Below are 23,027 nucleotides of genomic sequence, written 5' to 3' on the forward strand. Positions count from 1 at the left end.
TTTGCACGATACACCCGCTTTCCTGAAGTGGACTAATATTTTTTTCTGTGGCGGAAGGAAACTGAGGATTCATTCATTTTCCGGCACGAGAAGTGGCACACGTCTTTTCCTACAGAACTCTAGGCTCCTTTTCTTTTTTTTTTTTTTCAAATGAACAGCTGGCTTCATACCTCATGCGTCGTAAGAAGCAACATTATCAGTCGGTAAAAAGTGATCTCGCATTCCTGGCAACCCGGCCTCTCTCGTTATTTTTATAAATAATTTAACGACCATTTGTGAGCCTCAAGAAATCACGGTAATAATATCTTCATTACTCAGGACTTTCAAACATTTTTACCGCCACGAAATGGTCGGAATCCTCTATGACTTGCTTCCCATGGGCGCGGCTTGCAGTTTCTTCCGCTGTACCACTTTTTTACTATTGCTGGTTCTGCTGCGCAACGCACGAGCATGCGGGCTACAACGCTTCTTTGCACGACAGAAATGCCCTTTGAAGCGAAAGCTTCACTGCGCCATGTACAAACCAAGGTCAACCTTGGCGTACGCTTGACCTTAAAGGAGCCAAAGCTCATAGTGTGGCTCTGTAGCTAAACCATGGTACCACCTATGGTGCACAACTACTTGACCTTTGACGGCAGATGCAGCATCACGTGTTCTCTCTTGTATTTGACGGCGTCCTCTATTCCATAGTCTCGTCAATTCAATCGCAGCAAAACCATGTCTCTCCGTGTCTAAACCTAAGCCTAACGAGATTAAAGTCCAGCAAAACTACGCTTTCGCTTCACTAACTAGGTTTAGCAAGGTTAAGCCACCGCCAATTTTTTAACCTGCTAGTTTTAGTTTTTATCAGCCGCGTCTGCGTATATTGCGGTCGGTCTATCTTAAAGGGACAGAACACTGGCCAAAATATGTCATGAGATTATGGTGGAGATGAAAATATCTTACCTCATATAGTACAGATCGAGCACTATATACAATATCAAAGAAAAAAGGCTTTGCAATTTTAATTTGCCATTGAAAATCATATAAAAACAACTGAGGCGCTATCTAGCGGAGAAACCCTATTACTTTCAGTGTAGTATCCCACGTGACTACAAGTCAGCAAAATATCGCTGATTTTCCTAAGTGCACGCTGTTCTTTTTTCTTCTAGCAGTGCTTGTCATAATTCATTATATTTTGCACTCTCTCCACTGCGTCCTTAAATAAAAACCACCCCTCCTTTAGCACCGCGAGAGGCATGCTTTTTAGGTTTTGCCACTAGATGGCGTCACAGTATTTGGAATTTCGTGAATGAAGCGATGATAGTACCCAGTAAAACTTTCGCCGACGAGGCGTGCGTTATTGTGCTGAAAGAGCCTTGAGTGTGGAAGTGAAAAGGACATTACTCTAAGCAAGAAATGTCGAATTACTGCCTGGCGAGTGAAATTTATATTTGTTTTCGGTACGTCTCTTTTTTCGACCACCAGTCGTCATCGCGGTTGCTGCTCATGTTTCCTAAAACCCCTCAATAAACTAAAAGTAGCGCCATCTCCTCTCTCCTCCTCCGGCGGCGCCGCTCCTCCTCTCGCATTTCGACCGTGGCTCCACCTACGGGGTGCGCGACTAGCGCGCGCTCTCCTGAGCAGGCGCTCTTCACAGCCGTCTCGATCAGCGCCGCGCGCGCGCGCCGATCGAGGCGGCCGTGCGCCGAGTCTCACCAGAGCCTTGCATTTTGTCGCAATGTGTTCAGGTTAAAATATTACTTACTGCTGAAACATAATTACCGAATGTTGACAGGGATTTCCCGCCAGAATAGTTTCAGCTGTGAGTGTCATACACCACATATACGCGATTTCGGCGTTGGTTCAACTCGCCGTCATCTCCGTGTGTCTGTAGTTCGTCACATTTGGCCACTCAGCGGCATGCTTTATAAAATTTGTAACTAGGCGGCGGACAGGAACAATTTTGGAACAGTCTGTGTATGGTTTCTTTGCAGCGTTGACTGGATTGCGAGCTGCCGGTAAACTTGAGAAGTGTGGCAGCAGCTGTCTTCCATGTATATTCAACTTCAGCTGCAGATCAAATTAACTATAGGCGGCGGAAGCTGCAGTCTGTGTGGAGCCTTTGCAGCTTTGATTGACTTGTGAGCTACCGGTAAACTTGGGGAGGGAGGTAGCAGTTATTTTTTTTTATATTTGGCTTTGAGACGGTGCCCTGTTCAGCTGCCATGGTGTGTCACCATACGTACACGATTTTGGCGTCGATTTAACTCGCCTTCACCTCCTTGAGTCCGTCAGCCATTGACAAAAGTGCGCAACATGCTTGAAAAAAAAATTAACTAGGCTGTGGAAGCTGCAGTCTGTGTGGTTTCTTTGCAGGTTGAACTGAATTGTAAGCTACCGTGAAACTTGAGAAGCGTGGTAGCAGTTTTTTTTTTATATTTTGCGCTGAAATGGTTCCGTTTTCAACTGTCAGTGCGTGGCACCATTTGTACGCGATGTCTGTGTTGGTTGAACTCGCCTTCACCACCGTGCTTCTATCAGCCGCCGGCCAAAGACGCTCTTGAAAAAAAAAAAAATTAAATAGCCAGCGGGAACGATTTAGTAGCAGTCCGCGTGGCAGCAAAACACACGGCGATATGTGCCGCGCGCGCGCCGCCCGCCCCGCTGGAAAGGAGGAAGCTGCACGCCCAGCAAAAAAAAAAAAAAAAAAAAAAAAAAAAAAAAAAATCCGCGCGCGCACGTGACGGCGCTCGGCCAATGAGAGGGTCGAACGACGAAGGAGAGCGCAGGAGAGGAGGAGGGCGGCAAACTTCACATGTTGGCGCTACTTTTAGTTTATTGAGGGGTTTTAATGTTTCCAGCATCGGACTACAAAAAACGGGCGCATGCACTGATCGAAAAATTCTCGGTAAAAATGTTGTACAGCGTTTCCACCAAAACCGTTATGGAATCGAACATTTTAGACATCAATCTTCTCATTAATTCCAGTGCTCTGTCCCTTTAAGTGCGCCGATGAAACCGGCTACAACTGCTACAAAATGAACTATTTGTTGACGACGCTCGATTTAGTGGAGGAACGCCTTCCCGACTGCAGCATAGCGTCGGGCACGGAGTTTGCACCAAAGTAACCATTACGAAGCAAAGTGAACATGAAACAGACGTTGTCATGGCGCGACCATCGAGTATTTTTGCGGGGTTGGCTGGCACAAGGCAGAATAGCCAAGCAGACGACGCTGGCTCCAGTAGTATGACTGATGCACATGCTCTCCCGGAAATCAACGCTCGCACTTAACTTTTAAAAAGGTAGGCAACTGTGCACAGTCACGTACTGCCGAGGTGGGCACCTCATTGGCTAAAGCCGCAGTCAAGGTCACGAAAGGCACTTTTCTTGTTCTACACCCAGAGTGATCTGTCGACGTTACTTCCTTTTCTCATACACTTGTTACGCTGGCACTTTATATGTCGCTGAAGATAATTTAATTTTGTTCAAGAGCGCAGCAACATGGAAAAGTGAACGCAAAAACGAAGAAGCGAAGCTTGAAAATGTTGCGATCACCGCGCCATCATCATCATCATCAGCCGGACTATACCCACTGCAGGGCGAAGGCCTCTCCCATATTTCTCCACTTAACACGGTTCTGTGCTAGCTGCATCCACTTGACCCCTGCGAACTTCTGAATCTCATCCGACCACCTAACTTTCTGCCGCCCCCTGCTACGCTTTCCTGCCAGTTTGTTACCGCGCCATCTTGTGCTGCCAAATATAAGCGAGCGAGAGAAAGTACAAGCAGCTTGTAACTTTTATGGACATTTAAAGGTACATTAAAAAGTGAAATTTTTCACTTTCTGGTCATAAGCTGGCGTTTCTTCTGAGGCTCAGGGACTAAAGTACTGCAGCAGAAGCTTTAGCTACGTTTCATGGTGGCCAGATCGGCGAATGGAATCTGCTTCTGCCAGGTGAGAAATTCGAGGAAGCCATGAGCTGCAAGTCTGATGCTTGTATAATTCGAACTCAAGCAAATATTATACTTCACAAGTATGGCTCGCCTAGAGTAGCGGCCTTTTACTCTTTCCCTGTGCGAAAGCTCTGCGCGAGTTCTTTCCCGCTTTACTGAATGCCCTTTTTCTAGGTATTTAGAACAGCCCCTTCACGAGATCGCGACCTCCTACAATAATTCAGTTGTCAGTCTGGTGAGCATAGGTAATATATCAGTGTGTTGTAAAGTCGTACATGTATCTCTTTTTTTTTTTATGTAGCGCGAGAGCATTAATTATCGCGTCTATATTCTCGTTTTAATACTTACAGATCATGACATGCGGGGGAAGCTATTCTTCCGACGACAAGCCTGAAGAGAAAAAAAAAAAAAAAAGAGACGAAACAGTACAAGCCATTCTATCTTATTTGCTCCTGATTGGGCTTCTTCCTTAGTGCTTTCAAACTTGAAAAACTGTAGGCAGTAATCGCTCCTTTAAGTTAAGCATGAATGGCTTTAGTGCGTTGGTTAAAAACTAACTGGCATAGCGGACCGAACTGGGTTCGCCAATAAACTACTGAGACATCTTCACAACTTCCGTTACAGCGATCAGTGCGCACTTGACTATCTCTCATGAATAGCTCGTAGGAGTTTCTACACAACCCGCTGAGGCTACGTGCGAGAACAGTATACCTTTAATTTAAACAATCGTTGTAAGCCGGGCGCTCTAACGTGTACAGTCCAAAAGGTTATTTTCTGCGAAGGTGTATTAGAAAGTTGAGACATCGGAGCTGAGGTGATGTCCGAGTTTGAAAAGCTTAAAGCAACTGAGCTCGAATTTCTGGTCGTAAATGCGCCTTCTATATCCTCACTGTCGTCACCCACAACTTGGCTGGCGTCTCAGGGATAGTTCTGAAATTTACAAAAAAAAAAAAAAAAAAACGCGATAATAAAGAGGGAGAGCAATGTAATAGTCCACGATGGAATTATTTTTCATCAGCGCCGTTCAGTTTTGTTTATTATTGCATGGTAAGGCACCATTCTTGGCGCCATCGATGTTAAACACCGGCATACACATCGCCAGCCGGCTCTTCAAAACAATGATTTATCCGTCACAGTAGCATTCGATGTCATAAGTTGCGCTCGCGGACACAGGCACTGTCGCTGCAGGTGTCCTGTTTGAACAAGAGCTCTTTATATTCCCAGTTGCGAAACTTCCCATAGGGGCCACGTATAAAAAAAAAAAAAAAGAAAACGGCGGTTTTCATTGGTTAAAGTTCGGGTGTCTGCGAATAGTGGCTATGCCCGCGGCCACTAAAGAAAACTGTGTCTAAATTGCAAACTTTCAGATTGTTGATAAATTGACAATCACAGGGAAAATAAAATATGTTCAAGAGCTGGAGTAGCAAAACTTCTTAGATATAAAAGCCGTACAGACAATTAAGGTTGAAAAGAAAAGAGAGAAAGTGTGATTTCCAGAAGTCAATGACGGCAATAGCAGAAAGCTTCGATTGACCGCTTCTAGATAGCGCGACAATTCATAAGTATCCGAAAAGTGAAGCTTTTTGAAGCTGAGTTTCCTAACTGGTATGATCCTAAAGCTCTGGTTTGAACAGCGTTGCACGTAGATGCGAGTAGCGGGAGCATAAGCAGGACCGATCTCTTACCCTCATGGGTGATACTTAGCAGGTGGGACTAAGCTAAAGTAATTCATGCCGTTGGATCATCCACACTATATTAAAAAAAAATCTAAGTACGTGGACACCTTAGCAGAAAGGCGCACAGAACTGAACGGTAGCAATGAGGCGATCTCGCGCGGCGCCCAGAAAGTGCGACTGGTCTGGTCTACCTTACCCGAATGCAGATGGGATGCTTTCATTGAAATCCGTCGCGTCGCACACATTTACTGCGATGCGTGCAGTGTCCACGGATGGTAGAAAGAAAACAAAATTTTTAAACTTTTGCGAACACGAGTGCTCGACATTTTCAACACAGTTTTTCAACAGTAGTGGATTAGTGACCGAAGGTGATCAAGAGAGACGTAAGTGACTCCCACCTTCACTGGAGGACGTCTGCTCGTGGTCATTGGAAGTCCTGTGAAAGTCCAACCCACAGAGGCTTGTTGTTACCAACGGCCGTCGGCGGTGTTCCGTGTGAAGTGCTGGAGTGCGTATTAGTGCCGAAAGATGTAGCCTCGGGGAGTGGTTGGTGTGTGCAGTGCCAAATGCGCCAACGGTAGAAGCACTTGAACGTGATTAAAGCATAGCTTGCCAATCAGATAGGCAAGACCCTGCGGCTAGGAACTAGCAATGCTTACGTGCATTTTAGTACCATAATAAGCAGCCAACTTTGAAAGAGGTAAAGAAATAATTATGTTACAAAAATTATTTCCTTTTTGCAATGCTCACCCCAAGTTCCCTTCCGCTGTGTCCGACAATTTTAAGCTACTCGAAATTTCCTGTTTGAGCGGTAGCTGCGTGATTGTTATCAATTTGTAATTCCTGTGCAGCTTTCACGGGAAATGTGAAAGCGCCTGCATTTAAGAGAGATGAGTGACTAGTTAGTTATTTAGTAATTGAAAAAAAAATAGTGACGGTTGTGAGAACGTGTGTACTCACTTCTCGGTCAACCTAACGCCAAATGGAACATGCATACGCTCAATGCTTGAGTCTTATTGCCACAATGCTTAGTGCTACAGTAAAGGCTGTAATAAAAGCCGAAATCACCACCCGTGCGCTATGGGCGGAAAGAGACTCAGCGCCGCAGTGGCATGAGTTGGAGTTGTTTATGTCGCTGCCCTTTCCACGATGTCACAAAAAGCTTGCTGCGCTCATCCCACGTGTCAAGTGCTCCTCTCGTTCTTCCCAACGTTGCTGGTTGCCCTTCGTTAAAGGCCACGTAGGAAAGAGACGAAACAGTGGAACAGAGCGTGCCAAGTTTATTAGTGCGACGAAAGTGGAGAGGAGGGCAGTAAAGAGTGCAGGGAAAAACCGACACCATGTTATTGAGTGCCCGAATAAAAAAGACAGAAAAAGCACGTGGGAGCGTGAAAGCAGTAGTGACACTACAATACCTAAAAAGTGAGTATATAAAGAGGGATAAAAAGTGAGCATAAAAACTTGCGCGCTACACTTTTCCATGTCACTCCCCCTCCACCCGCGGTGAACATCGCGGGGGAGGATGGGAGGAAATGCGAAGTGCACTGCTATGCCCTAAAAGGCAGTCAACCGTAATAATAATACAAAAAAATAAAAAGGATGGATGTTGTTTCATGTGATGGCAATGATGGTGATGTAGATGAATTGTGATGATTGTGCAGATGACTATGCGAACATCTGGGTATTCTTGTGCGTCTTAGAACTAGCGGTATCGGGTCGCGTGCTAACTACTCCTGCAAGAAAAGTTGTGCTCCTTCAATTTGTACATCTGTGATTTGTTTGTACACCTGCAGGTTGTATACCTGAAAATTTTACACCTGCAAGTTATAGCCCTGAAAGCTGTAGAAAGTTGTCCCCTTCAAGTTGTACTAAACCTGCAAGTCGGTAAACCCAAGCTGTATTATTCGTGTCACCTGTAAAGTTCGCACTAGCCTTTGATCACAGTGGTACACTACATTCATCACTGTCCAAATATCAATTCGATGAGTCCTGTGACAGGATTTGTGATGTGTGTATATTTTAAGGAATATTAATTTGCTCAATTACATTTTCCCAAGAGCTGCGAATATCGTAATTTTATGAAGACTTCCCGCGAAAATCTCCACTTGAGTTTTAGCGATTCAAAGCATATAAGCAAAGATCATCGCGATTTAGACTAAAGCGTCAGTTCTTACTTCTGGGCTATACTTACAGATGTGACCCAACTTAGTACAGTCGAATATATATCATTTTTTCAGGCAACACTTCAGCTTGAGTGACCAATTTAGGATTACAATTACACACTGAAAAGGAAGCCATAATGTCTGCTCTCATAATGCGGATATTAAAACCTTAATTTTTTCCATGCACCCAGCAGGTTTAGAGCCTCAGCCTACATTTTCGCGATAGGTGGCTTGTTAAGAAAAAAAAAAAAGAAGAAAAAAAAAACACGCATGCAACAACGATTGGCGATGTACGTGAACAAGCCTAAAAAAGTACTGTGGGCTGCCCTCTTAGAAGGCACAGCGAACAAAATGTGAGGTGAGGAGATGAAGCCGGGTGAAAATGAATGGGAAGTGGCACATTTGAAGCGCGCATCGCGTTGACGAAAGAGAAGTAAAAAAAAAAAGGCATACAATAATAAAAGCAGCTCGATCAGTGGCGCAGATTTGGTGCAAACTCAAACGGGTTGTTACTGGGCAGCGGTAGCGATTTGAAGCCGTTAAAGTAGAAGCGAGGTGGTAAGGGCTGCGGTGGTGGGATTTGGCTTAGTGCTTCTAATTTATTTTCCCGGGGCGCCACCTGTGATCCGGTTGCAGAAACAGAGAAATAGGGAGAGAAAAAAGAAAGAAAAATGTTCAGAAAGGACACAGATAGTAGATTACAACAGTGCAAACCAACAGGCAAGGTGGGTGATCCAGAGCTCGAAGAGACTAAATGTAAAATATTTAAAAGCAAGGTGTTGTGGAATAACTTTTCAATCGTAACATGTTACAACTATTCATTTCAGTCATTGTTCTCAATAATTTAGAATGCGATGATTATACTAAGCGTAATTTATCTGTCAAAATTTGCCCAATTTTCTTGTTTGCAAAAATTGGAAATCTTCCGGAGAAAAACTAGCCACCACAAAACCTTGCTTGCAGTCATTATACTTACAGACACATCGCAGTGTTCAGTTTAAAGGAAGACAAAGCTACTGAACATGCCATGCTCACTAACACAGTCAATGATATAGAATTCAGCATGCTGACTGGTGTAGTGCTTTTAGACCATTAGTTTCATGCCAGTCCTGGTTATTAAGTTTAATGAGCACTTGAGATCGAAGTGCCATGCATTAATGTCCACAAGGTCATGTAATCTAAGCTCAAAATGCCTAAGCAACTATCTCAAGTTGCGCATGCCATTATGTATAGCCTCTCACATCATTTTCAAACAAATAAAGTATGTAACTGGTTTGCCTTTCTGTTACTATGTTACACATTACTATACATATATAGCATAATACTGGAAGTATTAAGTACGTGTTCAGGTACACATACAAAAGATGACAGCCAAGCAAGTACATCGCCTGTGTTCTTGGGCGAGAGTTTGCATTGGCAGCTACCCTGAGTGATGGAAGACTAGAAGACTGAGAAAGCAATCATTCAGTAATGCTGCAATAAATTATTTACTATGGGCAGCGATGCAGTTTGGACAAGAAATGTCGCTTTCTAAGGTATATTCGGCTCACGTTGCTTAAGTAACAAAATAACAGACTGTTTAAATCCTTGTTCGACACACTCGTAACACTGATATCGCAAAGAAAAAAAAAAGATTTTGCTACCAACAAAATAAGCAACATTTTGAAAGCAATGGCAAATCGCACGTGTATAAAAACGCTGCAACCATTGTCGACACTGGTCAGTTCAATACTGAGCAGTCTTCGAAAAAACAAAAATTCTAAGTACGCCGACACTTTGCAGAAACAAGCCTAAGAAAGTAACTGTTTCAAAAAAAAAAAAAAAGTGGTCAGTGCACAAACCTTGGTGTACATGACCACGATTGTTCATATTATTTCTCGCTCCACTTGATGATCTTTCCGACTTGGAATAACCAGCTCATGCAGATGGCTCTGGCGGCAAGTCTCTCGGAATGCTCGGTTTGAAAGTGATGTTATTTCTAAACACCAAGCCTTTTGTGTGCGCAGGTGTTATCGCTGTTAATGCGATCTGAACGCACTCCTTTGCTTTCCGCGTCCCCCTTAACTACGCCAGTCTCGTAACTCGTGATACAGAGCTGGTCAGCACCCACATCGTAGGGCTTCGTCAAGGCGCTAATCTCAGGCTGAATGCTGGTCGCCAGTGAAGCAGCTAGTATTCAAGGCAACGCCTAATTGAACGCTCATGCCGTGCTCTTCTCAGCGACCACCGAGAAGGCCAGCCAGTACGAAGGCCAACACTGAGACAGCCAGCAGTTGCGCTTCTACTGAATGAACTAGTGCGCTACGGGCGCCCGATCTGACTTCCATGACAAAGACATCCGCGTGGTACTCCCAGCCGGGACCGGGACCAGGTCGGTCATCGCGGCGCCCATGGTTGCGATACCCCCCTGCCTCCCTGACATCACCGGCCTCCATGACGTCAGAGCCACTGCGGCCTGCAACGGTATCCACGTGGGGCCGTGACGTGCCGATGACGTCATCTAGGGTGACAGAGGATGAAGAAGGGCGCGAGCTGCTAGCAGCCGTGGTGTTAGTAGTAGAAGGACGAGAAGTTCCATTGCCCGGAGCAGGCGTTACCGTAGGCGGTGGCCCTGCGCTCTGGGCTGAGTCGGGTTCAGGCTGTAGCTGCTCGGGCTCCTGAGGCTCCTCGTGCAGCGACTTGAGAGTGACGTTGAGGATGGAGATCTGCTGCTCCAAAACGATGAAGTCTTGCTTGGCCGTGTGGAATCCTGGCGCCGAAACCTGCGGTGTCGAAGAGATGTTTGGCCAAACAGAAATTTATTTAAAGGATTGCTTACAGACTTGCACCTTAGCTACAATCGACCTAGGCGCTTTCTTACGCAAGTGCTGCCTTAGACAGCACAACAGTATGGTGTTCGCAAAAGCAGTGACGTTGACAAGTAAAAAAAAAAAAATGAGAGGGTATCCTAGATGTCTCTTAAGAGGAGAATGGCGAAAGCCTACCCTTCCTCTCCTATCATTGCTCTCATCGTTTGCCTCTTATCGTCGTAAGTTGCAGTGCTACATATAATTATAATTGGTTTGCAGGAAAGGAAAAACGCAGTGTCTGTCACACTTTCTCCGACCAAGTGTGTTTGGATGGTACTCTTGCCGCATGGCGTTTCTTGGCGCGCGTTCACGCGTGGGATTACAGATGGCAGGAACGCTCAAGAACACATCTTGCGGAATATGACAGATCTCGCGCACAGACTTCACACTCAAATCTCGCGCACAAATCTCATGCGTACAGCAGATGTACTATACATTGCTACTGTACAATTTTGGTGCTAAGAAATTAGTGCTAACTAACGAATTAGAGTTGATTAGTAACCAATAAGTGATAACTAATTAGTGGGAAGTAGTATATATTATTGTTAACTAATTAGTGCTACTTATTTTGACTAGTATTCAATTAGTGGCAACTAATTAGTGCTAACCAATTATTCCTACTTAGTACCCAATTACTGTCAACTAATTATTACACAACTAGCGCAAATCAAACATAACTAATTAGTGTTAATTAGTACACAATTGGTGCTAACTAATTAGTGTTAATTGTTAAGAACTGTTATGCTTACTAATAACTGATAGCTATAAATGTTTATGGCCATTTTTTGGGTCGCTGAAAAAGGTGTGGCCTGCGAACGGATGACAGTATGAGTCATTAAAGGCTTTCGTCTTAATATCTTTGACGTTTCGGCTCCCTGCGTTTAGCACGGCACTACCCGTGGTTCGTGAAAATCATCGATACATCACCATTCATATAGTTAGCCTGAGTTGCTTTGGGACGTTAAACCCCACAAACCAACCAACCATTCATATAGTTCGTCATCGTCCGCATGAGCCTAGCTGGCCTCACGACTATCACTTTAAAACCCCAGAAAACTTTCGGGAACGACCGGAACAGAAGTAACCACGCCATAAATGCTTTTTGTTTGGCATAAACAGTGTATGCACTTCTTTCGTCGCAGGTTTTTCGAGATGTGGCGAGCTTCGACTACCTGCGATTCCAGCATACGCAGTAACACTCTGCTGCTACAACTTAGTGCCTTAATCGTCCTGAGATGGACACACTAGCGGCAGATGTTATTTTGTCGCACTCCAATAACCAGCGAATGCATTATTCTAAAATTCCTTTACATTCTCCCAGTGCCCGACTAACACTTTCAAAGCTCGTATGAGGAAAAAAGCAGTTTATGTCTCTAAATAATCTGCAGTCGTTTTGAAGTCACCGTTTAGTTGCCCTCGAGGTTGGCAATCTGCGATTGTTGTGTCCTCGAGAAGCGAGTGGAAGCCAGAATGCATATAGGACTGAATTTCAGCGCGAAGTGGATGCAGCTAGCTCAGAACCGGGCTAAGTGGAGAAACATGGGAGAGGCCTTCGCCCTGCAGTGGGTATAATCAGGCTGATGATGATGATGATGATGATGATGATGATAATGATGATGATGATGATGATGATGATGATGATGATGATGATGATGATGTAGTTACCTCAAGAGTGTAGCGACCGGGCCTGAGGATCCTCCAGTACTCTCCTCGCGACGTCGTCTTGAAGCCGATGGTACGGTTGGAGACGCGCAAAAAAGCCTTTACCACTGCGTTGCCTTGCTCGTCCATCACAATGCCCCGCACGCCTGTCGGGTCGCAAGAAGGGAACGAAAAAAAAATTCTCTCTCAGTTATACATAGCTTACTGCCTTTTAGAGGTGGTCGCCATTAATTCCGGTTAAATGGTTGAATTTATATCTTAAGAAGAAATGGACTGGATTTTCTAGCAGAGTAGCACGGATGCGGCGGTTAGTTGTAGTTCTGGGATTTATTTCTGTTCAATGGAAAAGCGATCTTCATATAAAGCCCCCTTTGCACACAGTAACTAAACCTTATTTCTATACCACATTTTTAGCAAACTAATTATTTTGAGTTTGCGCCCGTCCCGTTTACTTCTACAAGTGAGCCTTTTTGTCGCGCCAAATATTAGATGTTGGGGCAACTAGCCCAGAAGCAAACACTGCTAATATCAGTAATGCTTAACAATGCGAGCACACCGCCATGCGGAGACTTTAATAACCAAAAAGTAGCTCGCAAAGAAATGATTGCTTACAGTAGTGATAACGGACTATGTGCTTGCAAGAGTAAAAAACAAACACGATTTTAACTACTATTCCGCCATATTAATTCTTGCATCTTTATTGCTATTTATTCTTGAAGTCGGTGTATAAACTTCCGACGAATTTAGAGTTCGCCCCCTCCAGGTCTTGACGAACGTCGCCGTTTTTTAATGCAGGCTTTAACACGGAGATTGATTTCATATTTTGTATCGCCGCAATGCGGCAAGCCTCACTGCCCACCTTTGTGCGCCTCTCCGAGGTAGGCTAGCAGCGACTGCTTGTTGTCCTCCCAGAAGCGTGGCAGTTCCCGGCGGTGCGGAAACTTGCAGCAGGAAATCTCGAAGGTGACCTCCATGCAGCCCTCCCATATGTAGTTGTAGTCCTGCATACCACCTGCAAAACGCGCATGGGTATATCGTGAGCGATCAGTGTTCTGGACATCGAGTGAGTAATAGGCACGCTTCAAAGTGACTAATATGCTGTAACCAGTCGATGTTCGACACATTTTTTTTTCTAGATTTTATGATTCATAAATTACTGCGGTGTTGGACTCATCTCGGCGCACAGTGGTTAGAACGTTTGGCTGCTGAACACGATCACGCGGTATCAGATATCAGCCAACGCAACCAACCTTATATCGATGGAAAGCAAAATGCATAAGACTCAGTACTTGAGCGATGTCACTGCATATTAAAGGACCTATGCATGTAACTGGTTGGTTGGTTGGTTCATAGGAAGGGAAAGGCGCATTATGTGTCACACTTACTCTGTGGACACCTGAACCGCGCCGTAAGGGAAGGGATGAAGGTGGGAGTTAAAGTGGATAGAGAGAAAGGGGAGCTGTAGTGGAGCGCTGCGGAGTAATTTCGACCGCCTGGGGATCTTTAACGTGCGCTGACATCGTACAGCACACGGACGCCACTTCGTTTCGCCTCCATCGAAACGCAGCCGCCGTGGTCGGGTTCGAACCCGGGAACTCCGGCACAGTAGTCGGGCGTCTTACCGCTGCACCACCCCGGCGGGGCTATGCATGTAACTGTAAAAAACTTTATAGGAAAGGGAACTCGCAGTATCTGTCACATTTCTCGGTGAACCTCAGGACCGCCCGTAAGGGAAGGAAGGCGGTAGTGAAAGAGGAAAGGGAGAAAGTGGTGCCATAGTAGAGGGCCATGAAATATTTTCACCCACATGGAGATCTTTAACGTGCACTGATATTGCGGTTTAATTTCATCTGCCTGTTCCTTGCTATCTCTTTATTTCCGTAGCCCCAATTCAGGTGCTTCAGGTATACAGGTATTCTCAACTTATGCCTTGTGGCAAACTTTTCGAAAAAAGAAATGGTATTCAGGATAGCAGATACGGGGGCTGGCAAACCTCTTTTCAGTTGCGTTTTGGTTTCATTCTAATAAAGAGCCATAGACCACAACTCTATACTGGTTTGGTTTGATTTGTGGGGCTTAACGTCCCGAAGCGACTAAGGCTATGCGCATTCGCACATGCTTGATGCCTGGCTTTATAAGACAGTGCGTTCGCCGTTTCAGCGCCGTGTGTGTCCTTTCCCTCTTCTTACTGCCGTGTCCATGCGCATGTTTATAAGAACGAATCTGAGTCCCCAATGGAAGCGAAATGCGCCGTTTTACTACGACTGCTATTCAGTAGCCGGGCATCCTATGCATTGAGCCACTCACCCAGAGATCTTTTTGTTATGAGTGCGGCAAAAAAAGTAAAAAATTAAAAGAGGGCTTGAGAAAATATTTTCCCTAACGCTAGTTTTGCTTCTTTTTCGATGACATTTCTTGTGATTAAATCCCTTTGTAGAGATCGCCAAGGATCAGACTCCATCCCAACATACCACATTTCTCCGAGGAATAGAAAGGGTATGGGAAATGGAGGGGTCAGTTCTTTATTTCTTAAAACCAGCATCGATCGGCTGAACCGCCCGCGGACCCAAAACGAATCTCCGCAATAGCCGTTGCCGGAAATATTCTCTTCGTTATAGATTCCATTGGTTGGTTGGTTGGTTGGTTGGTTTGTGGGGTTTAACGTCCCAAAGCAACTCAGGCTATGAGAGACGCCGTAGTGGAGGACTCCGGTAATTTCGACCACCTGGGGTTCTTTAACGTGCACTGACATCGCACAGCACACGGGCGCCTTGCTTTTCGCCTCCACCGAAAGGCTGCCGCCGAGGCCGGGATTCGATCCCGCGTCCTTGGGAACAGTAGTCGAGCGCCGTAACCACTGCGCCACCCCGGCGGGGTATAGATTCGCTCATCTAGAAATGGTACGCATATGGGTGTGTTCACACACCCGTGGACACTGCTACGAATGAAAAGGATACCCCGCCTCGAAGCAGAGACACCCTTATACCTGCCAGCGGGTACCAGGCCGCGCCGTTGGTGGTGCCATTGGGGAAGGCCTGCCGGTCCGACGAGCACGGTGCGCCCAGGTACATGTTCGCGTGGTTGAAGGAGTACACGCTGGCGATGTGCTGGAACACGTCGTCGTCTGGCGTCACCGATGGCTTGTTGTATGTGTGGAACACTGCGGAAGATCGCAAGAGTCGCTCAACACGAGCAGCGCACCGAGAACGCAGACGGAAGTAACGCGTATTGAGCAGTATCATAACAACTCCGAAGTGTCCAACGGTCGCTGATTTGGTCGTAATCATTTTTCCACCCGTGTAACGAAAATAATGCTGCCGTAATCGTCATCGTAATTTATTTTTCTTGAGCGCTCATACAGGTGCTGTTAAGTGGTGTTGCAGATGTGTACAATTAGCAAATAAACACAAAAAAACACATAAACATGAGGCCACGATACAGGCACACTCACTAATTGCTGCAGTTGTAGAGCCAATTTTTGCAAGTTTGGTGGGACGTTGTCTTCGACTTTTGCTAACGATATCCTAAGCGAATATCATCTGATGCTCAAGTGTTCCGCCTCCAGGGGTTAAACCAAACTTTCATGACACGGTTGGAGTAAGAAAAACCTACAGGTGCCCTTTGACGGGGGGAGCGCTTTTAATGAAGAGGGGAAGTCGCTCCCCCCTGCACTTGCTGTTCCGAAGCCACTGTACATAAGCATCGCTTTTACATTACCCGTGATGAGTTAGTGATGAGCTCGTTAGTTGAAAACTTCTGTTGCTTCAGAAATACTAGTTGAAATGAAACAGTTCTTTCAAATTCAGGCGAAAGAAAGCATGTTAAAGTCGGTGACTGTGCCAGGGAATGATTAAGCGGGTGACTGCATGTATAATTGGGTGTATTACTGAATTATGACTGAGTGAGCGGTTGAGGGATTCAGTCAGCCATTCAGGGTGCGAGTTACCTACAGTTTGCTTCAGCACTAAAGGAGCGGCAGCAAAAAGCCCACCAGCCGACTGGCTTCACCTACCAGCATTCGGGGAATTGTCGAACGGATAGGAGGCCACTACGGCACCGCCGTGGATGTTCCCCGAGAGCACGAAGGGAATCTGGTGGATCCAACGCCGCACAGCCTCAGTCTCTGGCTGCTGCTGCTGCGTCTGCGTCTTGAAGTGGTCCGGGAAATTCCGGTTCAGATCTACACCACGGGCGTTGTACCTGCGTACACAAAGCAACATAGCTCTCATCATAAGCATTGTCCAGGTACATAACCCTGCTACATCTAGTCTCGAGGCACTGAGAGCATAGGCGCACAATTTGGGCACTGCCACAAACTGTTGCCAGACGATGAGGGAGCACGGCAACAGCAGCCCCGATAGCAATGCTAGGTCTCATTTTAATTTCGGCGAAATGCGGTCAGAGATCTAAAGCAGTTATAAAGTAGCCTCGTAATAAAAGCTTAATGAACTTATTGCTTCCTCCTAGATGCAACGAATCGGGCCGCGTTTTAGTTTTCTTATGCGCTTTCATGCTATGGCTGAGGTCATGCCCGTTTGAAATCACCCCGTGCCGCTTACACTGACAGCTCAGAAAAATAAGTTTTATAATTTATATATAACAGGCTCAGCTGTACTTTCGAAGCACGATAGCTGAAACTTTTCCAAATGAATAAAATAATAAATTCACTGGAGGCATCCCTCGTAAGAAGTTCATTTTTTTTTTCTGAAAAAAAAAAAAAAGCGTACGCCTAACAATCTTGCTTCCAAATCACGCGTGAATAAATGATTAAGTCCCTCTATGGTGCAGAATGTCATTCGGAATTTCTTTACTTTTCGTGCCTTTGAATTTCCTCAACTAACATGCATAGAATCCGTCTTTGGCGTCCCTGCAGGCTTCGACGAAGTGCCGTCTGGTCAGGCTGGGCAGTACGCGAGTTCGAACACGACCGTCGGTGGCTGCGTTTTGAGGGAGCCGAAACAAAGAGGCATCGGTGTGCTGTGCGATGTCAATGCACGTTAATCCTCAGGCAGCCGAAATTACACCGAAAGCCCTCCACAACTGTACCTTTTCTTTTCTTTCCATTTTCGCTCTAACTTTCCCATTTCCCTCAAGACACAATTCAGATGTGGCCACGGAGAAGTGCAACAGATACTGCCCCTTTTCTTTTCCACATTTTTTTTTTTTTACAGGCAATGACATAGTAGAATGAAACTTCGGTCATTGAAAGAAGCCGGTTCATCAACACGAACAAGGAACCTATACGGGTTCCTAATGGTCAAGCAACATTTTTTGAGGTCAGTAATTGAGGTTTTATTCTACTGTCCGCGCTTAGAACTTCGCAGGTTGAGCTATGCCTAACACTGAAGCAGAATCGTTCGCGTACCGTCCCAGGGTTCCGGTGCAGGCGCCCTCCTTGGCAATCTCGTATCCGTCCGGGTTCATGCTGGGCATGATGTGGATTCGTGTGTTGTCCAGCAGGTAGCGCACGTACGGGTCCACGTTGTAGCGGGTCAGCAGGTGTGCGATGAGGTACACCATCAGCTGACGGCCCACCGCCTGCGCACGCCCGTCATGGAACATGAGGCCGCCCCCGAAAGAACGTCGGATCAATAACGTGTGCAACAGACAAGCGAAGTTTCCCGTAGGGGTATCAGTTTCTGAAAGTTGTAAGTGTAAAGTTGGCTCGTGTGGCGACAGTGTTTTTGAGTGCTTATTTCACTTCTTTCCTTCTTTTGAAATAAACGTGGTGATTATTTTCTTTAAGCACATCATAACTAACACTAATTACCGTGAGTTGCGCAATTATAACCCGCAAGTACAAGTTACCTACGTTGCAAGATGTTTAGTGAATAAAATGAAACAACACAAATAAGGGCATGAGCAAAAAGATCGTAAGCACTGCACATGAAGTCAGCAGTAAATTCATGCAAGAAACTAGAAAAGATGAAGCATTATTTTAAGTTGTTGTATCAAGGAAGTGGTTGAATCTCACAGCGTTCTTTTTGAAAATAAAATTGAACGCTACGTATACATCGATCATCCTTGACGTGACCACTTTTTGTGAGCGAGATCTTAATATTAATCCGTCTTCTACTTAGCACCGGGTCGGTGCTTTCGCCGCCGGGAGTCATGTAAAGGGACGAAGACGACTAAGTGCTGTGCTCGCTTGTAGAAGGTTGAGAACGACGAAGTGCGTGCGATTCGTGCTGGGCGCCGCTGGCATGAAGTTGTTCGTCTGGACAGCTAGCCCTTTGTAAATATCTGTAAATACATCTGTGTATCTACGTTACATTATTTTCCGAACTATCTGTAAGTATTTTTATGTACAGTTAACGTTTCAGAGGCCGGCTCACTGATGCAACAATTCATTCACTGCTTTCCGATTGTGCAGATGCCTATATCATGGTTGTACGATTTGTACAACAGCTGCAGACGCTGAAAATTATATTAAAAAATTATAGGCGATTGCGTTACAGGGCCAGGCGGTATAAGGTAAGCTGGCGTAGTTGTGTCGGTTCTCGGGAACCAGTGCCCTAAAGGCGCTGACTGCGAGACGTTTCAGAGGCCAGCTTACTGATGCAACAATTGATGCACTACTTTCCGATTTTGCAGATGTCTATATCATGGTTGTACGATTTGTACAACAGCTGCAGACGCTGAAAATTATATTCAGTAATTATTGGCGATTGCGTTATAGGGCCAGGCGATATAAGGTAAGCTGGCGTGGTTGTGTCGGTTCTCGGGAACCAGTGCCCTAGAGGCGCTGACTGCGAGGCAGAAAACGGATTTCGAAGAAATCGGGCCTCAAAACAACGAAACGACAAAAGCTGCGCCCCCGACAGGAATTCTGGTGAGTTTCGCCGACCCCCAAATGCCGCTGTTCTCACTGCGTGCGACGCTGACCGACACGGAAGCTGCCCTTCCCCGCGGCCTCCCCCGCTTTTCCGGAGCGTAAGATTAGAGCCCAGCATCCGGGGCCTTTGCCCCGCGCTGTATGGTATCCCACACCACTCCCGTAGCACGGACAGCCGTGGCGTCGAGGGAAGTGCATTGGTACAGGGAGACTTGGCAAGTGCGTCATCTCTCTGATTCTGTCGCGCTGCTGTCATCGTGGATGTGTAAGCGCGGTGGCGATTATGAATGACTTCGCACAGTAAATAAGGAAACATAGCACGAGGTCTGCACTGCTTAGCGAGATGCACAGAAATAATATTCGACTGACGAAGTACGGTGCAGTGAAATATGGGAGTGAAACAACACCTCTGCCAACAAGCCCAACTACCAATGTTAGAAAGCAGAACCAGGTATGAAAGACTAAAAACTCTTTAACTCATTATCAATAATTATCTAAAAAATTAATAAATCAGACTACTTTGAGATCAAAACTAATGAGACATCAGGGCATCGTCATAGTAGGTTCATTCCATTGCCGACTATAAACAATAATTGCTTCAAGTTTAGTTATTTCCCGCGAACTTGTAAGGACTGGAACTCTCTTCCAGATTCTGCTGTTCGATCATCATCATTATCTGAATTTGTACGCCATTTAGAAAATTTCATCTATGGCACTACCACAGGGTGATGAGGTTCTATTGCTGTTGTGTAGGATGGCTGTTGTTCCGATTTCTGTGTAATTCATTTTCGTTTTGTTTGTGTGTGCATTCAGAGACAATTTTTTATTGACTATTGATTTTCATCGTGTTCTATATTGCTCATTTTTCGTTTTGTATTTTCCACTCCTGTTACGGCCCCTTATGGTGGCTGACAGTATTAATAAATGAAATGAAGCTACACTACATGTTACTGAGTCTCTGAATGAAAGAAAAAAATAAGCGTAACATAACATTATCGCCTTCTGTACATTAAAGCAAGCTTCCATAGGCCAGAGCATGGTAACGCGCATGTACCGATGCGTTTGTGTAGATTAGAAGGGAGTGAGTGCGCAAGTGGAGTCACCTCGTTGCCGTGCATGTTGGCAACGTACTTGACGTTGGGCTTGAGCAACGTCTCCTCCTGGGGGTCCTTGGTGACCAGCAGAACCCACAAGTCACGCCCTGCAAGTCACACGGCAGAAGAAAAGCGAAACAGCACCGCGTCAGCTGTCTGTGTCATAAGGAAAGACAATCGTTCTAGCCTGAATGCCACCCATACCACTTGAACAAAAGCTACCGAAGGATAAGCAAGAGGGAGCGACCGCTTTCGTCCGGTGCGAAAATGCATTCCGCAATTGGGACCACCCCTCCAGGAGCAACGCATCGACACGTTCTTGGGAGATGAAGACCTTAAACTTTTCTAGGCGAAGCTCATAACGTGGAAACAAATGTTTAATAAAGATACATTTCCTTCAGTTGTTGCTCCCCCCTGTGAATTTGCACTGGTAAGAACTGTCCCACCTTCTTTTGTTGCTTTATTATTTTAATGCCAGAGTGGCTTGATGCGTGTGCCCGAACTTGATAGGAGGTTGCGATATGTTACAACGGAGGGGGTGGGAAAGCAACAGGCTGAAAAAAAAAAAATGTGCTGAAAACAGCGCGTAGAAGCAGAACAAGGAAAGGACGGCATACATAGTATTGTGTGTGTCTACGCTGCTCCTACGTGATTTCGCTTCTCGAAACAGCACAGTTTCTTTTTTCATGTCACCTGCTCATCTCCCTGGAGAAGATAAATACTATTTGATCTGATCTTATTTGTATGGGGCTATAACTTGCACCCCGCAATTGAAGTCACAAGACACACTGAGCTCGAAGTGAACAACTTCTAACCGTTGAGCACTCTAAAGAAAGCTATATGACATCCGGTGACGTGCGGCTCCGGTCCTAACGGGCAGTGCTCTGCCGGCGTCTTGTTAAGTGAAACCTGAGACGATAACCGCTTGTACCCCAGAAACGCTGGACGACATCCAGCCAGCGATATAGCTTCCGTTTCAGACGCATATCTCTGATTCATCCACGTCCGGTGTATACTCGGATTTCCCATCGAGTGAAACACGAAGGAACAGCAGCTTAACCGCAGTGCTCTATATTTCTCACAAATTCTAGCACGAGCGTGAGAACTAGGAGCCCAAGATGACCCCTTCCAGAAGTACACTTTTCGCACGTACTGCTCACGAGACACTGTACAGAATCCGCTGTTTCACACTCGCGTAGCCCCTATTCCAGTACGATATAAATTCCACAATCGGCTGGGAGCCTTCGAAATTTTCAGTCACCGCCATGCTCATTGAAAGACAGCCTTAGGCTGTCACTTTGTCTTTCATTATAATAATTTTCGTATGATGAATTTAATGACCGCCTGTAGGCCAGTGCAAAAACATCAAAAGTGTGCTCAATGGTCCGTTTTTCAACTGTTTATGCAGCGCAATGCTGACAGCGTCTATGCCACATGACGTTTCTGATGCGGCTATCCATGCGTCTTTTTGTGACACTATCTGGACGACCATTCATTGCACCAGCGGGAAATTCGTACATTTATTCGTGTTTCGTTCCACTGAGTGCAACTGTCTAAGTCGCTCTTCCAATGTCTCCAGGAGGAATTCATTCTACAACATCAGTAATCAAGCAGTGGCTGCGGTCGTGTAACTATATATATAGTACGCACCTTGCACGGACTTGCCGGCACTATAGAGGCGGGTAAAGTCCGGGTAGTTTGTGGCGACCTTCTTGAGGAAGGCTGTCATCTCGTCGTGGTTGAAGTAGGTGTACTCCTCGGAGCGCTTCTTCCCCGTCGGAGTGCCAGACTGTCCGCGCACCTGCCGCACGGCGCACAGGTAGAGAAGCAGCAGCGCCAGCGCCAGCGCCGACGCGCACAGACTGCGGGGCTTCATGCTTCCTCCTCCCACTCGTCTCCCTGCAAACACGAAAAGGGAAGGAGGTAAGCCTAGGTGGAGCCGACCACGACGATCATTCAACGAGGACAAGCATACTTTACAGTGCTTCGTTATTTTTCTGCTCACAGCGCCACCAACGTCGCATCTTCCGCGGAAAAAGGCATTTAACGCTATGGCATTAAATTGTGTGCACAGAGCTAGCCAGGAGCATCTCAGTGCTATGCGATGATGCCTCCCCCCCCCCCTCCCCTTAGTTTTCTTCCCTGTTTCCTTTCTCTCTTTCCTGCACACCACAACGAGCCAAGACATCATACTGTGCGTTAGCTTTGAAGGTGGTCGCATGCAGGGAGGCGATATCGAGAAGTATCCCGAATACTATATGAAGAATCACGACTTCAATAAGGCACGTCACAGTGGTTTACAAGGCTGATGAAGGCCCATAATAAAGCGGTTTATTTCGAACATGGCAAAGTTCCCGATGAAGCAGCCCAAAAGGCACCATTCCCGTCAGCGTTGTGCACGTGCACATGTGTGCGCGTGCGTGTGTGTGTTCAGTGGTAACAGCATTGACTTATTCCATGACCCTAAGCCGTTTTCAATAGCTAGAACACGAGACCATTCAAAGAAGGCAAAAATAGTATAGTGAGCTGAAACGACTGTCACATACTTTGAATATTAAATACTACTAAACATACTAATTGCCAAGCAAAAAACATTACTGAGTTGAAACCCTAAAACTAACTGTAGATTGTAATGCTGACAAATAACCTGTGCACTGCAAAGCACGAGCCTTCAAATAATATTTAACTCCACATGCCCAACATACTATTTCTGGAAATATAAGCCATCTGACAGAGTCCCCACGGATGGCATGCCTCGCATCATAAACACAGCGTGTTACGGTGCGGTTTAATCGCATGTTTATATTATTCT

General features: G+C 45.8%; 1 protein-coding gene across 4 annotated transcripts in view; it reads right to left on the reverse strand.

Annotated features, from left to right (window-relative positions):
• Positions 1–23,027, reverse strand: part of LOC146197545 (carboxypeptidase D-like) — a 45,837-nt gene that overhangs the window by 1,664 nt on the left and 21,146 nt on the right. For 2 of the 4 annotated variants that reach the window (XM_084599441.1, XM_084599440.1), the window contains 8 exons: positions 21,866–22,114; positions 20,225–20,322; positions 17,652–17,824; positions 16,299–16,486; positions 15,273–15,446; positions 13,146–13,298; positions 12,290–12,432; positions 9,244–10,537 (listed from right to left, as the gene is read on the reverse strand). In XM_084599441.1, the coding sequence (XP_084455567.1) occupies positions 9,992–10,537; positions 12,290–12,432; positions 13,146–13,298; positions 15,273–15,446; positions 16,299–16,486; positions 17,652–17,824; positions 20,225–20,322; positions 21,866–22,091 (1,701 nt within the window). In that variant the 5' untranslated portion in view covers positions 22,092–22,114 and the 3' untranslated portion in view covers positions 9,244–9,991. Of the gene's footprint in view, positions 1–6,873; positions 8,395–9,243; positions 10,538–12,289; positions 12,433–13,145; positions 13,299–15,272; positions 15,447–16,298; positions 16,487–17,651; positions 17,825–20,224; positions 20,323–21,865; positions 22,115–23,027 lie in introns of those variants that run through there. The other 2 variants (XM_084599442.1, XM_084599443.1) reach the window with 2 other exon arrangements.

This window comes from Amblyomma maculatum, chromosome 3 (assembly GCF_055883805.1).
Source record: "Amblyomma maculatum isolate TAMU_Amacu chromosome 3, ASM5588380v1, whole genome shotgun sequence".
In the NCBI taxonomy this organism is placed as follows: domain Eukaryota; kingdom Metazoa; phylum Arthropoda; class Arachnida; order Ixodida; family Ixodidae; genus Amblyomma; species Amblyomma maculatum.